This window comes from Octopus bimaculoides, chromosome 8, assembly GCF_001194135.2.
Source record: "Octopus bimaculoides isolate UCB-OBI-ISO-001 chromosome 8, ASM119413v2, whole genome shotgun sequence".
NCBI classification, from domain to species: Eukaryota; Metazoa; Mollusca; class Cephalopoda; order Octopoda; family Octopodidae; genus Octopus; species Octopus bimaculoides.
The window spans coordinates 96188117-96206626 of NC_068988.1; the positions used below are offsets into that span (position 1 = coordinate 96188117).

The following is an 18510-nucleotide window of genomic DNA, read 5'->3' on the forward strand; positions in this document are numbered from 1 at the left end:
GAACAAAAATAAGGGGTTTGCATTATATTAGGAGGTCCGGGTACTTGATTCCACGCAAAAAATCCAAGTTTTTTTTCTTCTTTTCTTACTGAAAATCGTGCGGGTGAATGTATCAAAATTTACCATATTTAGTATAATGTTCAACTCGTCAAACATTTTAAACGTTTAATAAATATTCGTTTTGATTAAAATTTCAAACAAATCTCAGTTAATTTAACGATAGATTTTATGGACTGCTAAAACAAATATACTTATGTAAAAAAAACGTAATTTATGTGCAATGAAAATCGTTAAATAAGGCTGAGATACGTTCATATAACTTGAATTCTGCAACGCCAAAATAAAAACATAAATGCCGTAAAGGTATATAAATAACACAGGTAAAAGAATATAAAATGTTGAAAATTACAAACAAGAAACGTTTGCGTTTTAGAGAAAAAAAATATAAGAATCGGTGGAAGAGAGAATGGTTTGAAGAAGAAGAGCCAATACGACGAATTTAAAAGAATGGCTTCACTATAGACTTAATGGTATTTGACAATCACACTTTTAAAACAATGAAAAACCTCATTAAAACTTGATAGTCTATTTTGTTTAATGAAGATGCAATTCTTAACGAACCTTTTCTCATCTCCAACCAATCCCAGACTAAGATGGTTGTGAGTGATGTTGGTAGAAAAGAGAAATTTTCTATCGTAATTTATTTGTCCATAATGTTCTTATTTCCTACTTAATCATTTTTAATGTATTCACTTAATCAGCAACAGATTTTGTTCTTTATAATTAATTAAAAAAATAACGATAGGAGAATTAGGTATCTAAATAATGATTAGGAAATAAATTCTTTAGCAGAGAAACGAAGATAGCATACATGTTTAGCGAAATTAGCATAATTTGAATATGGGTTAGATATAAGGAATTAAATACCTCTTTTTTTGTTTTTTAAGATGTAAATTTGAGAGCAGTAACAAAAGATGGTACTTGCTGAAGTAGAAACAGGGGATTCACCAAGTAAATATATGACGTCTACACTTTGCTAATGAGAGCATAATAAGATCGAAATATGTTCGAAGTTGTCGCTCGTGTTTGCCGAAATAATTACAATATTAGCCAATGAGTAATACTGTTTTTTCGTCACTGCATAATTATTTCTAGGTAGTCTTTTCATACTCATGGCTCTAAATATGCTAACACTTATTTTTCGTGCGGATGGCGTCTCTAGTAATTTATTCTCGAAATAATTCTCTTTTTTTTTCTAGACCAATCAGTGTAATTTTTTTGTATGTTTACTTAGTAATTATCTCAAAACTTCTTTGACAAATACGGTTCGACTGAAAAAGTTATAATGATGCAGAACATGTCCAGAGTTGTCTCCCGCTGTTTCTGAACCAATTAACTCGTTTTTTTTTTTTTGCTTTCATAATTATTCCTAGTTAGCTTTTTGATGCTCTCTGCATTGTTAACACATTTTTATGCTGATGGTATCCCTAAGTTAATAAAACGGGACCCATTTTTGTAACAGTGGAAAAAAGTATATTTTTTAATATTATATATGCATAATTTATATATCCGAATTAACGTCCAGACTGGTAGCCTATGATATATGATTTTTAAAATCTTCATTTAGTACCAAACACCTATTTAAGGTCTTATAAACGGTGTGTGTAAATATTTACACACACAAGGGCACTAGATAGGAAAATCGGTAGAGCGTCAAGTAAAATGTCTTACAGCGTTTAATCACGTCCCTTTATATTCTGATTTCAAATCCCGCCAAGGTCAATAAAATATGAGGCAGTCCTGTGCCGAGGCTCGATTAAATCGACTTGCCCTTCCTCCAGAATCCGAGGGCTTCTTCCAATGTACTTCATTATTTACACACATTATTCATATGAAGATAGTAGACATCTCGAATAGCGTCGGAAAAATTGAACGTTTGCAAAATTAAAAGCTTCTCGGAAAAGTGAAAGCGTCGCGTTAGAAGAATAACTTGTTATTTAGCTTTTGAGTTCAATTTTCTCGCATGAAAGCACGTAATGACATTCAAGATATTTTGACCTTTATTCTCGTGTATCTATTCTCTATGTCGTTTTCAAAGAATAATTCGCGCTGAAGACGACGTTCAAAGATTTGAAAAATTATCAAAGTAAAATTGCTAAATACATCAAGTTTTAAACTTCTCAATGGTTTGACTCTTACCTATTCTGTACTATAAGGTATATTTAAGTAAACCATACGATAGTAGGCAACAACAGATATATTGACAACGGTCAAAAGGAAAAGGCGGTTTGGTTGTTCCGTTTTGAGTATCAATTGATAACCGTCGACACATTCAACCTTATTTTATTACTTCCTCCAATCACACCGTTTGTCAAATGAAAAAAAAAACAATTTTTGAAACACCGCAATATTTATTCATGGCTGTTCTAATAACTTAATTTGTGGCTTTGATCCAGCAAATTTACTAATTGTACTTAGTCAGTGCGCAAGCCAATGAACGTAGAATTTAAGCACTAAGATCGTACTTGGCTGTAATACAAAATTCTATTGATGCAGTTGAAAGAAAGAGCGAGAGACCTCTCTGTTAAAAAGCATAGATTATTCTGTCGTATTTTACCGAACGACCATTACAAGACACAATAAGTGTTTAAAGAACGTCTTTGATGCTTTCAAGAAATGATCAATGTGGTTTTCCTTGATAGAAACTTACCTCTGTACCAATGAATGGGTACATTTCTATCTATGTTACTATATAGTCATTCAACTTGCTAAAAATAGTAACCATTGGACAACGACATTATCGATACACTGTTAGTAAAACGTCTTTCATTATAGATGAATATAGGAAAGATTAACCAAGGGTTAAACAAAACACCCACATTTCCTCTATATTCTAACTAGAAATAGCAGTCAAACTTCTCTCATATTATACATTACTGATTTAAAAATGGAAGGACATATCGGATTATATAGTCCAAGACTATGTTGGAGAAAATAGACGGCTGACATGGAGCTAACAACTAAAACAAAACCCAACACGTGTCTTTAATTTGATATAAATCCATATTCTGATGAAGTTCCTTCTAACCACTGCTTCATATTGCTTTCAGAATTTCTGTAATCTTTTCTTTTACTAGTTTCAGTCATTAGACTGCGACCATGCTGGGGCACCGCTTCGACGGTTTTAATCTAACAAATCGATCCAATTATTTATTATTTTTTAAAGTCTGGTACTTATTGTATCGGTCTCTTTTTGTCGAAACGCTAAGCCAAGGCAACGTAAACAAAGCAACGCTGGTTATCAAGCGATGTAGAAGGGACAACTACAAAGTCTCTCTCTCTCTCTCTCACACACACACACGTATACTCGACAGGCTTCCACACAGTTTCCACCTACTAAATTCACACACAAGGCATTGGTTGGCCCCGGACTCTAGTAGAAAACACTTACCAAGGTGCCACACTGACAAACTGAAACCAAAACCACGAAGGTTGCAGAGCAAGCTTCTTAATCACACACCTGTGCCTAAGGTGTATAGGTTATGTATTCTACACAATTTCACTCTACAGAGCAGTGAGGGCCTGGAATTGTGTCTGGTGGAAGACAGATATCTCTTGTCTGTGAAAGTTCCTCCTTTTGTTGTTGTTGTTTAGTTCCAGATCAACCTTGATTGAGCACAATCTATGATCAAAAGTATTATGTCCATCCCAGCTTTTTTAGGGATATCTAACATTATTTAAGGTGTCCTTCTCTTTAAGACACATCAAAGAAGAGAAACCTGGCTTTCTTAAAAGATACTTGCCCAAGGTGCCACACAGTTGGACTGAACTTAAAACCAAGCGGTTGGGAAGCAAACTTCTTACCACACATAGAAATAGAGTAAGAAATAAGATTAGCCTTGGTTTAAATGTTGAAAACATATTTACATTTTACATGCTGGGACCACTTTAAAAGTATCTGTGCTGGTGCCATGTAAAGAGTACCCAGCACACACTGTAAAACGGTTGGCATTAGGAAGGACATCCAGCTGCAGAAACCATGGCAAAAGAGACAATTGGAGCCTGGCTAATTCTCTAGCTGACCAGCTCCAGTCAAACTGTTCGACCCCTGCCAGCATGGAAAATGGAAATTAGATAATGATGATGATAGAAAAGAAAGAAAGGCTGAAAATGTAAGAATAGGTTGTCATTTTAAGTCTCTCTCTCTCAGAAGCACTTTGTATTTGCAAAGTTTGTTTTGTTCAAAAGCAAAACAAAAGTATTCAAAATATTTACCTAAACTCTTCATTGTTTTTCGGATCAAAGTCTTGATTGGCTCCGACATTGGTGGGGTTGATATGGCCTTGCTGAAACAGGTCTACCATGATATCACTGACGCTGCTGAGTATAGACATGTCTTTTAGCCTGTCAAAATAACACAACACTAGTCAGAGGTCTTGGGTTTATAATGTTGCACAGACACGATTAGAAGTGAGATATAAATAAACAGATAATATGTCTCCATTAATTCAAAGCTTAATGAATCATACCTGGTTTCTTTTGTCTACATATTGTCAGGATAACCATTTGCTTTTCAATCTTCTTCTTTTCTCTCATTGTGTATCATTAATTCTATTGTATTGGATAAAATAGGCAACAGTCTAGTGTTGGCAATCCCCAAAAGGAGTGACTTTCTGCCATTATTAGAAATCAGGGCAGTATACACAAAATACCTTGTGGTATTTTGTTACTTTCTAAGCTTAAATTATGCTGGAGCTGATTTCTTTACCTTTAATCTTTCTCTAATTACATTTATAAAATAGTTACAAGTCAAGATTTAATTAGTTGTTGCCTTTCTCCAAGACTGAGACCTTCAGCTTTATGTTAAAAATCATTATTACTATTCATCATCATCCAGTGTTTTAAATCCAGGTTTTGTCTCCGTTAATGGCCGGATCTACCTCAATGCCATAGCAACCGAGGTAGGCAAGTGCAGAGCACCCCAACCTTTGGGCTGACTGGTGCCCATTCTCCTTTGCTATCATGAGGCTTTTTTGGGGCTGGATTTTCTACGGGGAGCATGCCCTTGCTTACCCCCAACCTCAGTTTCTAGGTCCCGTGACCATGGTTTTTAAGAAATGTGGTGGAAAACTAGCTCAGGAAAGCAGGGATGCTACTCCCTGAGACCACTTTTGGAGCCCCCCCTACTATCATTGTTGCATAATATAAACTACATAAGTAATAATAATAAATTGATTTCAAATTATGGCACAAGGCCAGCAATTTGGGGGGAGGGTTCCAACAGGGAGGCATTGCACATAATTACAGTAACGTGGATTGCAAGGTATTTTTTGTAATGTCGCATAACCAGCCCCAGCCCACTCAAAAGTACTTTGGATCGTAGGGCGACATGCTGTGCTTGAGGAGACCTACTGAGTCAAGTACATCAAAACCAAAATCAAATGGAAATTGTAGTTGTGATCCACGTGCCAGTGGCATGTAAAAAGCACCATCCAAACGTGGCCAATGCCAGCCGCCGCCTTGATTGGCTTCTGTGCCAGTGGCACATAAATAGCACCAATTGATCATGGTCATTGCCAGCCTCCTCTGGCCCCTGTACTGGTGGCACATAAAAAGCACCCACTACACTCTCGGAGTGGTTGGCGTTAGCAAGGGCATCCAGCTATAGAAACTTTGCCAGATCAGATTGGAGTCTGGTGCAGCCTCCTGGCTTCCCAGACCCCAGTCGAACCGTCCAACCCATGCCAGCATGGAAAACGGATGTTAAACGATGACAATGATAATGATAATTTAAAAGAGAATGTTTCAGAAAATGGAATGGTTAAAACATAGATACACAACTGTTGAAGAATTCCAATTTAGGAACAGAATAGTTGTAAAAGGGGGAGGTAGAAAAAAAAACAAAACAACCTGAATTTGATAGAACCCGTTACAGTAAATAAACTAAACGAATGCTTGGTGTTATAATTGGATGCTTTATTAAGTAGAGTCCAATTAAAACAAATGTTGAGAAATATTTACTTTAGGAGATGAAAATAGATGAAATGAAATTAAAGCAACTTTTTTTAATTTCTAATTGAGATCAAGAATTTTATAAATAGACTGTAAAATAGCAAAATGAGACTAAATGTGTGTGTGTGTGTAGGTGTGTTTGCAATTAACAAACGGGAGAAATGTACTCAATATATAGTGTATAGTATAATTATTTATCTGAAAAAGTACCATCCAAATGTGGTCGATGCCAGTGCCGCCTGACTGGCTCCTGTGCCAGTGGCACGTAAAAAGCACCCACTACACTCTCAGAGTGGTTGGCATTAGGAAGAGCATCCAGCTGTAGAAACACTGCCAGATCGGAGTGGAGCCTGCCAGTCCCAGTCAAACCGTCCAACCCATGCCAGCATGGAAAACAGACGTTAAACGATGATGATGATGAATTTCATTTGACCAAGTGTGAACAATGGGAGTCTGAGTATAGTAGCAGCTGCTGTCATCACTTGGCATCGTGAGAGAGTTGGGTCACGGTGTGTGTCATTCTGGATCATTTGACATGAACCCAACACACAACCCCGGCTTTAGATTAAAATTAAGACTGTCTTCATGTGATTATTGATAGACTGAAATAAACCAGCACACAAGAGGCAGATTTAGAAACAACTAATCAATGAGGGAAGGAAAGTCTTTGTCATAACAAAAGATTATAGAATCAATCGAGTAAATAAAAGTTCAAAAACGTTATCTAGGTTAGGCTTAATGCAGATTATTTAAGAGAACTTGTTGAATCCATTTTGAGAGTATATTTTACTTGTTTCAGTCACTGGAATATGGCCATGCTGGGGCACCACCTTGAAGAATTTTAGTCAAAGAAATCAACCCAAATACTTGTCCTTTTTTATATAAGTTTGTCAAGCAATGGTGACAGGGGACAAACACTGACACACATGCGTGTGTGTGTGTAGATACACACACAACAGGCTTTGTCCTTATTAAGTTGTCCTTATTAAGTTGGTGTTTGGCACATGAAATTTTGATGGAAGGTTTTAACTTAAATCATTTTTAAACTGGAAGTTTGTATCACACAATGAAGGGCAACCTCAGGTGGTTTGGTACCAAATGGGTTAAACCACAAACTCATGGATTCTGAGATCATATCCAATCAAAGCGGGACATTGCCAGAACAGCTGTCTGGCTACCGTGCCGGTGGCACATAAAAAACACCATTTGAGTGTGATCGTTACCAGCGTCACCTTACTGGCACTTGTGCCTGTGGCACGGGAACAAAACATTCGAGCAAGGTCGTTGCCAGTGCCTCTGGACTGACTCCTGTGCAGGTGGAACGTAAAAAACACCATTTGAGCATGGCCGTTGCCAGTACTGCCTGACTGGCCCTTGTGCCGGTGGCACGTAAAAGCACTCACTACACTCTCAGAGGGGTTGGCATTAAGAAGGGCATCCAGCTGTAGAAACTGTGCCAGATCAGATTGGAGCCTGGTGCAGCCATCTGGTTCACCAGTCCTCAGTCAAATCGTCCAACCCATGTTAGCATGGAAAACGGATGATGATGATGATGATGAATGAATTGATCCATTGATATAACATACCTTCCTCTAGAAAACATCTGCTATGGAGAACTTTATTCACAATTATAATTTGTATGACATAATAACCAATAACCAATCACATAGACACACATTAAACATAAAACAGCTAACAAATATGGACAGATGTAAGTACAGAGTAACATGTAGATATATATAGACAAGCAGACTAACAGAAATAAATGATATGAAAAAATATTTAACTGGGTAAAATAAAGTTTGGGCTGTAAAAAGGCCAAAATATATACATTTAACTAAATTCTTCACAAACACATAAACTGAGAAATCAAACCATTGTTCATGAGGTTCCTTGGATTTAGATTTTTCTGTTGTATTTCTGTCTTCCAGAGATTCTTGAATGAGAGATTCATGGTCTGCAGATGGTTGCTCAAGTTTGTCTTCCTAGAAAAGGTTCATGAAGCGGTTAATAGGTTAAGCTAAGAAGAAACAAAATTCAAACTATTAATAATGTTCGACATTACTAATTACTAACCTCTACTGAGAAATTAATTACAGAAACAATTATTTTAAATAAACATTTCAACATTAATGACGAGTCAAAGAGTAGACTTGGTGACTCAGTAACTAAATAGCAAACTGAAAATAAGTGTAGAGAGTTGGTGTGGATGGTCGTTTCTTTGATGCAGTTCAAAGGGCGATGAGTGAAACGAATTCATTGTCAGCATCATTTAACCCTTTAGCATTCACATCACTCTGTCAAACGTTCTGCTTATTCACATTGTCTTGAGTTAATTGTACATTATTTTGTAACTTTAAGATTTCAATGATACGATTGTTTAGTTCTAGAATGACCATTGTAAGGTAGGTATGAGTGGCTGATAGAATATTTTGGCCAGTTTAAATGCTAAAGGATTTAGGTCCATCTTCCATGCTGGCATGGGTTGAACAATTTATAGGATCTGGTAAACCAGAGGACTGCATCAAGTTCAAATGTCTGTTCTGGCACAGTTTCTATGGTTGGATGCTCTTCCTAATTCCACAGTGTATTTGAGATTTGTAAATGTAAGGATAGCTATGAAGTTGGCATATTGGATAAACAACTGAGAGAAGATTCATGGTTTGTATCTCATCATTGTCACCATATTGTATTTGTTGTCAAGATATTTAAGCAGTCCACCAGGTAAACTGTAGCAAGATTATAAAATGAATAAATGTTTTATTAGGTTACAGAGCAGAGTGCAATTCTGTCTGTGAGTACAACTTGAAGAGGGACTGGCTCCCATAAACTGGTGTGCCCTAGATACACTACACAAAGAGAAAATCTTCAGAAGTTACTATTGGATCTAGGAATTCTATCATGGGTTTTAAGTTATTCTATAAAAACTGAAGACTTGAGTTGACTCTGGGTCAACTCAAGCCTGAGAGAGATGAACCAAGATCAACAGCATTCTAGCCATGGTCATCTCATCTATTTGATGAATATTTATAGGTCAGCCTTATCAAAAAATTTAAAAGTACTATGACTAAAGGCATTCCAGATGTGACCATCCCATCTTCACAGAATGACTTCACGAAAATTTACTTACTATTTCTAGCAGGTCAACTCACTGCATAAAAGCTTACCCATTACAGGTATATGAGACTATATTATTTACAGAGTCCTCTCCTTATTTAAGATGGTGAGACGAGCTTTGAGAGAGAGTTGGCTACTATTTCTAGCAGGCTGAGTGACCATGTACAAGTTATTTTAGCTTGAAGTGTAGGTTGTTGTGTCAGGTGATGAAATAAAAACTGATGTATTCAAAAAAAAAAAGCAATCACTTACTGGTTCATCTAATTCTCCATATCTGTCAATCTCAATGTCATGTGGTTGTTGATGCTGATGATGTTGTTGTCTCAGGAGTGCTATATATGGTTCATAGTCTCTGACAGCTGGCTGAGGTTTGGAGTGATATCGAGCATGGTCTACAACAGTTGATGAAGATGGAGTATTTTGAGAGACAAGATTTTTGATTTGGTTTCCAGCCACAATGGATGTTGGAGGATGCTGTGCCTGTTTGAAGTCATCTTTCGGCAACAGACTGTCGACATCGTAATGGTGTTGCTGAGCAATTAAGGAGTTAATTTCTTCGTTAAACTAGAAACAATATAAATAGACAACACAAAATAAGTTAAATAATTAAGAAAACAACCACAAAAATAACAACAATTTTACTATAATCTTTGACATTTTCTCCATAGATTTAATTTAGTTAGAAAGTAGCCTAAGAGAGGCCAAGTGAATTCAATGTCAATTGTCGTCGTCTTCATCTGGATGGACTAATATAAGAATATTATTGATTTTCTGTTGGTTATGATGAAGAGTGTTCCAGTTGATCTAATCAACAGATCAGCCTGCTTGTGAAAGTACAAGTGCTTGAGTACTCCTCAGACATACATAGTGTTGACATAGTTCTCCGGGAGATTCAGGTATGACAAGGCTGGCCCTTTTGAATTACTGGTAAAACTCATTTTCGTTGGCTGAGTGGAGTGGAGCGATGTGCTCAAGGATGCAATGTACCACCGGGAACTGAACTCGTGACCTCACACACATGAAACAAATACCTGGACCTTGAAGCCTTCACACTGATTTCTAAAAACTGGAGTAAAAACCAGAAATTTACATGGAGGGTACAGCTGATTAGATAAACCCCAGGTATTTGTTGTTTAGTTTTATCAATACCAACATGAAAGGCAGAGTCAACCTTGGCATGTGTTTAACTTAGGACAAAACGATCTGTAATAAAATAGCAGAAGGCTTTTTGTCCAGCGTATATACACAATGGGCTTCTTTCAGTTTCCATCTACCAAATCCATTCACAAGGCTTTGGTTGGCTATAGAAGAAGACATTTACCCAAAGTACTACTGCTATCTCTTAGCCCCCAACCTGTGTGTTCCACCCATACGTAACAAGAAAACTTTTCACTCACCCTACCCCAACAAACCAATCTACATCTCTTCTCTTCCTCACATTTCCTCCTTCATACACTATGCCTAGTTCTCACTCCTCAATCCTGTCCCCTGTTCCTCTGTATCATTGCTATCTGGTAGTCCCCCAACTCTATATATACCAAGGTCTTTTGCCACTTATTCACACACCCTTCACAATATCCTGCCACATATTATGACCTTTGACCCTCAAGGGTCTGCCCTTGCACTTGCCACCATCTATATCTCTCTCTTCCTTTACTCAACCATCCCATTTATATTCTGATCCCTGTCCCTTGTAAGTATGCCTGGCATTTTGCCACCATCTTTATCCTGCTGTCTCTCTCTCTCTCTCTCTCCTTCTGCACTTCCCTCAGGTTGGGTAACCATGTATTTCCTTTGCACTTATTTCTGTCATCATTCCTGATCTCTCTCTCTGGCCAGGTAACCAGCAAGACACCTGTATCTGTCTCACTATAACCTTTCATCATCCAACACAAGATCACCTCCTTCAATGCCTCCTCCCCTCTTGAAAGTTTTCGTTTTTTTTTTTGTCCTGCAAGGTACTTAGTGACGCTGTCAGTGCAGGTGCCACTTAAAAGCACCCAGTCCACACAGTAAAGTGGTTGGTGTTTGGAAGGGCATCCAGCTGTAAAAACCTTACCAAAACTGACCTCGCCTGTGCTTGTGCCATGTAAAGAGCACTAAGTCCACTCTGCTGGGTGGTTGTGGTTAGGAAGTGCTGTAAAGATCCCGTCAAAATAGTCACAGAAGTCTGGTGCAGGCCCTTGTGAAACCATCCCACCCATGCTATTATGGAAGATGATGATATATAAATATATATATATATATATATATATATATATATATATATATATATATATATGTATGTATGCATATATATACATATATATTATATTATAAATTGATATTTATATAAATATCGCTAATAACCTATATCTTCATAATAATATATCTTTACTCACCAGTTTTGTCTTTCTACTTTCCTCTTCCATTTTCAAAGAAAGTTTATCCAACACACCAAGTTGATGACTCATTTTCATAAGATTTGTCTTCAAGAAATCTTGTGAAATATTTCTTGGAGTTTTTTGTTGAGGAACCAAGTTTTTAAAGCTGTGAAAATGAAATCATATGAAGAAAGATACCCATTATTTTAGTTCAGGAAATAATTTATTGTTAGCAATCTCTTGCTTCTTTCTCAACTATGACGAGTGTGTACATACATTTATGCATAGAAACTCTGGTAGTCATTCAACAGAAAACAGACCAAAAATTCTTGTACTAATATCTAATATCATTAGCATTGACAAGAGTATTTTACAGTGGTAATTCTAAACTAAAACATTTATAAAATGTTGGTATTTGTCAACTTCAACGAGCTCATGCCAGTATGTAATGGTGATAAGATTACGTTGTTGTTCCGTGCTACCATTTATTTGAACTGTTAGGACAGTAATTTTATTACTTCCTCCGCCAGCTGGATTAATATCCATTTATTTATAAACACAGGGACCAAGAAAAATATTAATTCATGACATCATCAACATCATTTATGTTTATTTTTCCATGCTGTCATTAATTAGACAGATCTAGTTGATGAGCAGGCAGGATCATTAGCACATCAGACAAAATACTTTGTGGTATTTCTTCTAGCTTTTTACATTCTGAGTTCAAATCCAGCTGAGGTCAACTTTATCTTTTGTCCTTTTGGAATTGATAAAATAAAGTACCAGTCAAGTACTGGGGGTCAATATAATTGTCTTGCCCCTTCCCCTCAAATTGCTAGTCTTGTATCAAAATTAGAAAGAATTAGATAGGTCTGCTGTATAAAGCGTATTGCAATCATCATCATCATCGTCATCAGACATATGATAAAAATCATTCCAGCCATGATCATTTTGTCTTTTTAAGAACATATAAGACTTCATATCTCATGTGTTTTCTTATTCAAGATGGTTAGGTGGGATTAGAGTGTGATTTAACTTCTATTTCTAACAAGTTGAACAACCACATAGAGGATCCCTCACATGCTTCCAAATAGTTGTTGTCCATTCACAACACAATACCCCCACCCAGTGGAAACCACCTCTTCTGTCCATGTCTTGAAAGCTCAGCTGATTTCTTAGTTGTGCTCCAGCTTTCCTGCAAGTTAACATCACTCATCCAATGGATCACACTCCACTTATTTCTTTTCAACCTCTCTCGGTTATCTGACAGAACCCACCACCAGCAGAAACACCCGCCCACCCCAAATTCTTAAATATCGATTTACCTCTGGAGGTTGACATCTTCGTTAAAAGAGGTCAGTTCAGCCAGGTCATAATTTCCTAATGGTCTGTCTGATGAGTTTTGTTGGATTAATGGTTTGTCTGGTGATACTTGTGAAGTCTGAGGTTTGTCTGGTAAGTTCGGTGAAGAAATTAGTTCAGAAGCCAGTTCTTCAATAGAAGAAACTCTTTGATTATTAAATGCTGGCAATGCATGTTTCTCTTGAGCAGCTTCTGTACAGTTCAGGTTATCGGATGGCTGCGAGATCTGGTCTGGTGTTTCAGATGACTGGATTGAATCTTCGTTGATAGGTGAAAGAATTCTTGGTTCAAAGACTTTTGGTTGATTATTACTGCTAGGTGTAGGTGTTTTTTCTTTTCTTTCAAAAAGTCTACTGTCTACTTGGAATGGTACAGGTGAAAGCTCACTTTCATACTTGAAATCTTGAAAAAAAAAAAAAAAAAAAAAAAAAAGAATATATATAAATATGAAAACCTACAATTCCATATTGTGCTTTTAGGATTAATTTTCAAACAAAGCCTTATGGACACGATTTCTTGACTGGTTTCTTTAATCTTATTCCTTTAAATACAAGACTTAACGGTTCGGCAAAAGTGACCGATAGAATAAGTACTAGGCATACAAAGAATGAGTCCTGGGGTCAATTTGCTCGACTAAAGGTGGTGCTCCAGCAAGGCCGCAGTCAAATGACTGACACAAGTAAAAGAGCAAAAGAATATGTTGCTTACTATGGCTGGCCATAGCAACAAAAGAAACCAAAACCAAAAACAAAAAAGAGCAAAAGAATAAATGAAAGATTCCGTGATGGAATGAAGTTATGTCTATGCATGGGAGGTAACTCTGTAAAGGCAGTTGCATACAAAAGTGCCAATCACTTACAGTGAATGGAACTTGTGGAAGAGAGAGACCCAGGAAGACATGTGACAAAGTATTGAAGGCTGACCTCAAGCTGCTGAGCCTTACAAAGACGACAAAGACCAAGATAATTGGCACCTTGACGTTCTGAAGAAGACCTGCCCACTACAGCAGAATTGATATCCTAAAACCTCCTAAGTAATGCTTACCCATGAGGGGCTCTGCCCTGTCAACCTTCCCTGCCTCCCCACACCCATCACTTCCACTATCACCTGAGACCTAGAATAGGCACATACTACAGCCCCTGGCTTACTCAGTTACCTTTCTTTCCCGCCCCAAACCACTTCCACTTCCCATTATCTTCTCCCACTTACCCTCTCCATCAATCACCTCCTTTCTGTACCTTCTCTCCCCTGTGCTGTTTGTTCTCCATCATTAACACCTCACTTACCTGCTTCATCTTCAAAGCCCTTGCATATCCACTGCAACCCCTGCTCCACAAAGCCTCTCCAATATCTCTCTTCATTTCCATCCTGCCTTCCCCCCCCCGGTCTAAACCTCCCCAACTCTTACCCCACCGCCACCAGTGTCCCTCGAACGCATGCTGTGACACATCTTTACTATCATCTCTCTCGCTCTCTTCATCTTACTCCTTTACTCTCTCATCTTTCCTTTCAAACTGAGGTATCCATGTCTTTACAGCAAGACCCCCTATCTTTGCCTTGTTAAAAAACAAAACAAAATACCAACAGATAAATAGCTTGTGAAAAATGAAATGCTGATTTAAAACTGATTATTTTCTTACCAGAGAGAAGTGCTTCCGTATCAATATAAGGTTTATAAACATTCACTGGTTGAGTCAACCTTGTATTCATTAAAGGCTGAGAAATGACAGGAGTTGCTTCAGAAATAGCAGCCATCACAGAAGATGAAGATACATCAATGACATTCAAGAATGTATGACTAGATTCTTCTTTCTGAAATTATAGAATAATAACTAGTAACAGTAGATTCCAGTGGCTTTACTTTCAGGTGGTGTGTCCAGTGGTGTAGCTAGGTTAAATTGTGCCTGGGACAAGATGCAAAAATGTGCCCCACCCCCATTAAAAAATACACGATATTATATAATACTTATTTGTTACAAGTAATTAATGTTTTAAAGCAATATTTTAGGAACAAATACTTCGCCAGGGTTCATTTACCTGTCAGTTTGGTACAGCCTGTAATTCAAAATATATTTTTTTAATGTTTACTTTTACGAAACCCCTTATTTTAACCATTTAATGCTTCAACTTCCCTGATTGAAACCTACATAACTAATGTGTGAAATGAAATGTAATAAAAAAAAAACATACAAATCTTTAAAGTCTCATCTTTCTTGCTTTTGATGAGGCGCTCCCCCCCCCACTTCAATCTGCACCTGGGGCAAGTGCCCTCCCCCTGCATCTTGCCCTAGTTATGCTACTGGGTGTATCTAAGGAAGTCAGCTTAGGAGAGTCCTGACTCCCTTCAAACTATATCCACAAGAGTCACAGAGAATTTGAAGACAGTGATGCAATTATAATGAACCCACCCCCCATCAAATTTACAGTACTTTCATTGCTTTCCACAATTAGATTTTAATTGTGAGGGCTGAGTCAGAAGAGGAAGTGTCGTACGTATGACCTTTGACATGTTGTCTGAGGCTAATGAAAGAAAAGAAGGACACTTGGTTTGAATGTTTGTAGCAAGTTGAATATATTAAGGGTGGCACCTAAGGGTCAGTGATGTTATTAAATCGGGAGATGAATTAGGTCTGTCAGCCATGAACAGGGACCGTCTATCTGATGGTCTTCTACACAGTTTGTGTGTGTGTGTGGTGGGGGTTTGGTGGTGTATATATTATATACATAAACTTGGCTGTAAGTAGAAGAAACTTGCCCAAGGTTCCACACAGTGATATTGAACTCGGAGCCATACGATTGCAAAGCAAACTCCTTAGCCCCATGGCCATACTTACACCTGTTATTCTCACCTGTAATTTAATTCTTCAACAGTGAGGTGGTCTGAAATGTTTTGATATTTTCTTGATCAAAGGTTGCATTCCACTGACCCCCGCCCACCTCAGCCAGTTCTCCAATGTTACAGACAACTTCACTCGCAATTAATAAGAAAAGTTTAATTAATTAACAGCTAAAATACTGACACAGCAGTGTGAAGTACTAAAACAGAGTGCTTTGGAGTTCTGTCTACTGGAATATGTGAGTTGGGTGGGTGGGTGGAGTGTGGTTTTGGCTTTTGATGGCTTACTTTTGGATGCAGCAGAACCACCGCCACAAATATTCCCTTACTATGCTGAAGATGGAGTAAAAGAGTGGACAATATAGATGGGATGGTCATGGCTAGAACACTTTTGATCATAGATCTTCATAATCAGATCTGGTTTTCAGGTTTTAAACATCACCACCACATTATCGAAGTAAGTAAAATATCAAACATTGTTGGTAAACTTGATTCCCCACGCATTCACCAATGCCATAGAGAATGGAACAAATTCTACCTTTGTAGCTAAACAAACTGAATAAATAAACAATTATTTCAGAAAACAGAACAGGAACAACAACAACAACAGATTTTGCAATAAAATGGTCAAATATGGAATCGTACGTTTTTCAGAGTTGGAGATCTGCTTTCTCTTGTATGTTGGTCTTTTAGAAGCAGGTCGTTGCATTGCAGATTTAGGAAGATATCAGGAGTGAGAATATTTCCTTGGTGCCCTTCAGTGTCCTTCGGTGTCATCAGTTCAGTGACTGGATCTGAACCTGGTTTACAGGACACGAAAACAAAATCAGTTTAAAAAATTTTTTTTTTTATACACAAGTACAGTTGTTTGGTGGAGGTGAAATGTGTGTGTGAGGTGGGATAATTGATGTTAGAATATTACTGGTACTTAGAAAAAAAGATGAATATCTTTAACAGGTTTTCAATACTTATTAGAGTCTCATCAGGTGTTTACATCACTTGACCAATCTGAGAGAAATAAGCAGTTAATTAAGTCAGCTTTATGAACACTTGGGTTGAGGAATCTTTGAACGATGGTGCTTAGCTCAGGTTTCAAAACATAGAGAAACAAGAAATACCATAAAAGAGAGGATGTCAGCTTACTGCAGATGACCTGAACCCGTTCCTGACAACCAGGCGGACGAAGCTTCCTTGAAACAACAAATTACCAGCCATAAATCTGAGCAATTACTTCAATATTTTTTCCATTCACCATCTCACTTGTACCTTCTCAATTAAGACATAATTAAAGTGTTAATTAAATTACCAGTGTCTTTAGTGATGGAAGTAGCAGCATCAGTCGTTTGTTTTATTTCTTCAAGAACAGCATCAGTCACAACACTCACATCAGACGTTTGTTTCTTTGCTTCAACTGCATCCATCTGAAAATACATCACAAGAAACACAAACTAGGCTATTCTTTTTGCTTTCTTTCAATGGTGTCAATCATTCAATTGTGGCCATGCTGGGGGGCACTATCTTAAAGGGGTCTTCTTTTTCTTTTTTTTTTGTTGGTTATATGTTTCTATTAAGCCTGGTACTTTGTCTAATTTAGCAATTACATAAAAGGGAACATCCATAAAAAAGGGCTGAAATGGAACCAAATGGTCTTTGGCATTTTGGTTTGATGCCCTGATTCTAGCATTCTTCGTGGATGCTTTATCATTTTAGCATCAAACAAACAAACGAACCTAAGTATTGGGTTTGATTTATTTGATTAAAAACCCTTCCAGGCAGTAATCCAAAAGATGATTAGGAAAACCAGGAATGTAATTATGATAGGAAAAAGTCATATAAAATTGTTATTAGGTTAATATTTACCTTCTTAGATTCAAGTCTTAATTTTTGGAGTTTTGTTGCAACATCATATTGAATTTTGGAGTAGTTGTTTGTACGAACCCCTAATTCAGCCCCCAATTTTAGGAAATTGTCAAAAGAACCTATTGAAAGAGAAAAAAAAAACAAAAAAACAAAACAAAAAGAAGTTCAGAATAATTTTGTATTAAAAAAAAACCCCAAAAAAAACCCAGTTAGATTCACCTCAACATTTAAATTTGCCAAAATATTTTCGTCGCTTTGAGACCGCAACCTATTCACTGATAAGAAAACTTTTTTGTTAAAGTAAAACTATAAAAACAATATTTATTGTGGCTAAATCAGTAAAATATGATTAAATATTGATATCTGGCTTCTTCACTTATCAGGAAACTAATTTCCTATCAATAAGCAATAACCAATTAGAATTAAATTTTCAACATATAGGCACAGGAGTGGCTGTGTGGTAAGTAGCTTGCTTACCAACCACATGGTTCCAGGTTCAGTCCCACTGTGTGGCACCTTGGGCATGTGTCTTCTACTATAGCCTTGGGCTGACCAAAGCCTTGCAAGTGGATTTGGTAAACGGCGGCGCTGGCATCGGCCATGTTCGGATGGTGCTTTTTACGTGCCACTGGCACGGGGATCACAACTACAATTTCCATTTGATTTTGGTTTTGATGTACTTGACTCAATAGGTCTCCTCAAGCACAGCATGTCACCCTATGATCTAATGTACTTCTGAGTGGGCTGAGGCTGGTTATGCGACACTGGTGTAGGTCACAGCTGTGGACTCACTTTATTTGCCGGGTCTTCTCAGTCACAGCATACCTCGAGAGGTCTCTGTCTTTCATCATTTCCTCTGTGAGGCCCAACGTTCGAAGGTCATGCTTCACTACCTCATCCCATGTCTTCCTAGGTCTCCCTCTACCCTGGATTCCTTCCACTGTTTGGGAGTGGCACTTC

The 18510-nt window shown here is 37.5% G+C and overlaps 1 protein-coding gene across 2 annotated transcripts in view; it reads right to left on the reverse strand.

Moving 5' to 3' along the window:
• LOC106868169 (uncharacterized) overlaps window positions 1-18510 on the reverse strand; it is a 57134-nt gene that overhangs the window by 8464 nt on the left and 30160 nt on the right. For both annotated transcript variants that reach the window (XM_052970292.1, XM_052970294.1), the window contains exons 25-33: window positions 17551-17669; window positions 16997-17111; window positions 16336-16490; window positions 14495-14666; window positions 12818-13256; window positions 11511-11658; window positions 9382-9693; window positions 7888-7997; window positions 4276-4404 (exon numbers count right to left, since the gene is read on the reverse strand). In XM_052970292.1, the coding sequence (XP_052826252.1) occupies window positions 4276-4404; window positions 7888-7997; window positions 9382-9693; window positions 11511-11658; window positions 12818-13256; window positions 14495-14666; window positions 16336-16490; window positions 16997-17111; window positions 17551-17669 (1699 nt within the window). The remainder of the gene's footprint in view (window positions 1-4275; window positions 4405-7887; window positions 7998-9381; window positions 9694-11510; window positions 11659-12817; window positions 13257-14494; window positions 14667-16335; window positions 16491-16996; window positions 17112-17550; window positions 17670-18510) is intronic.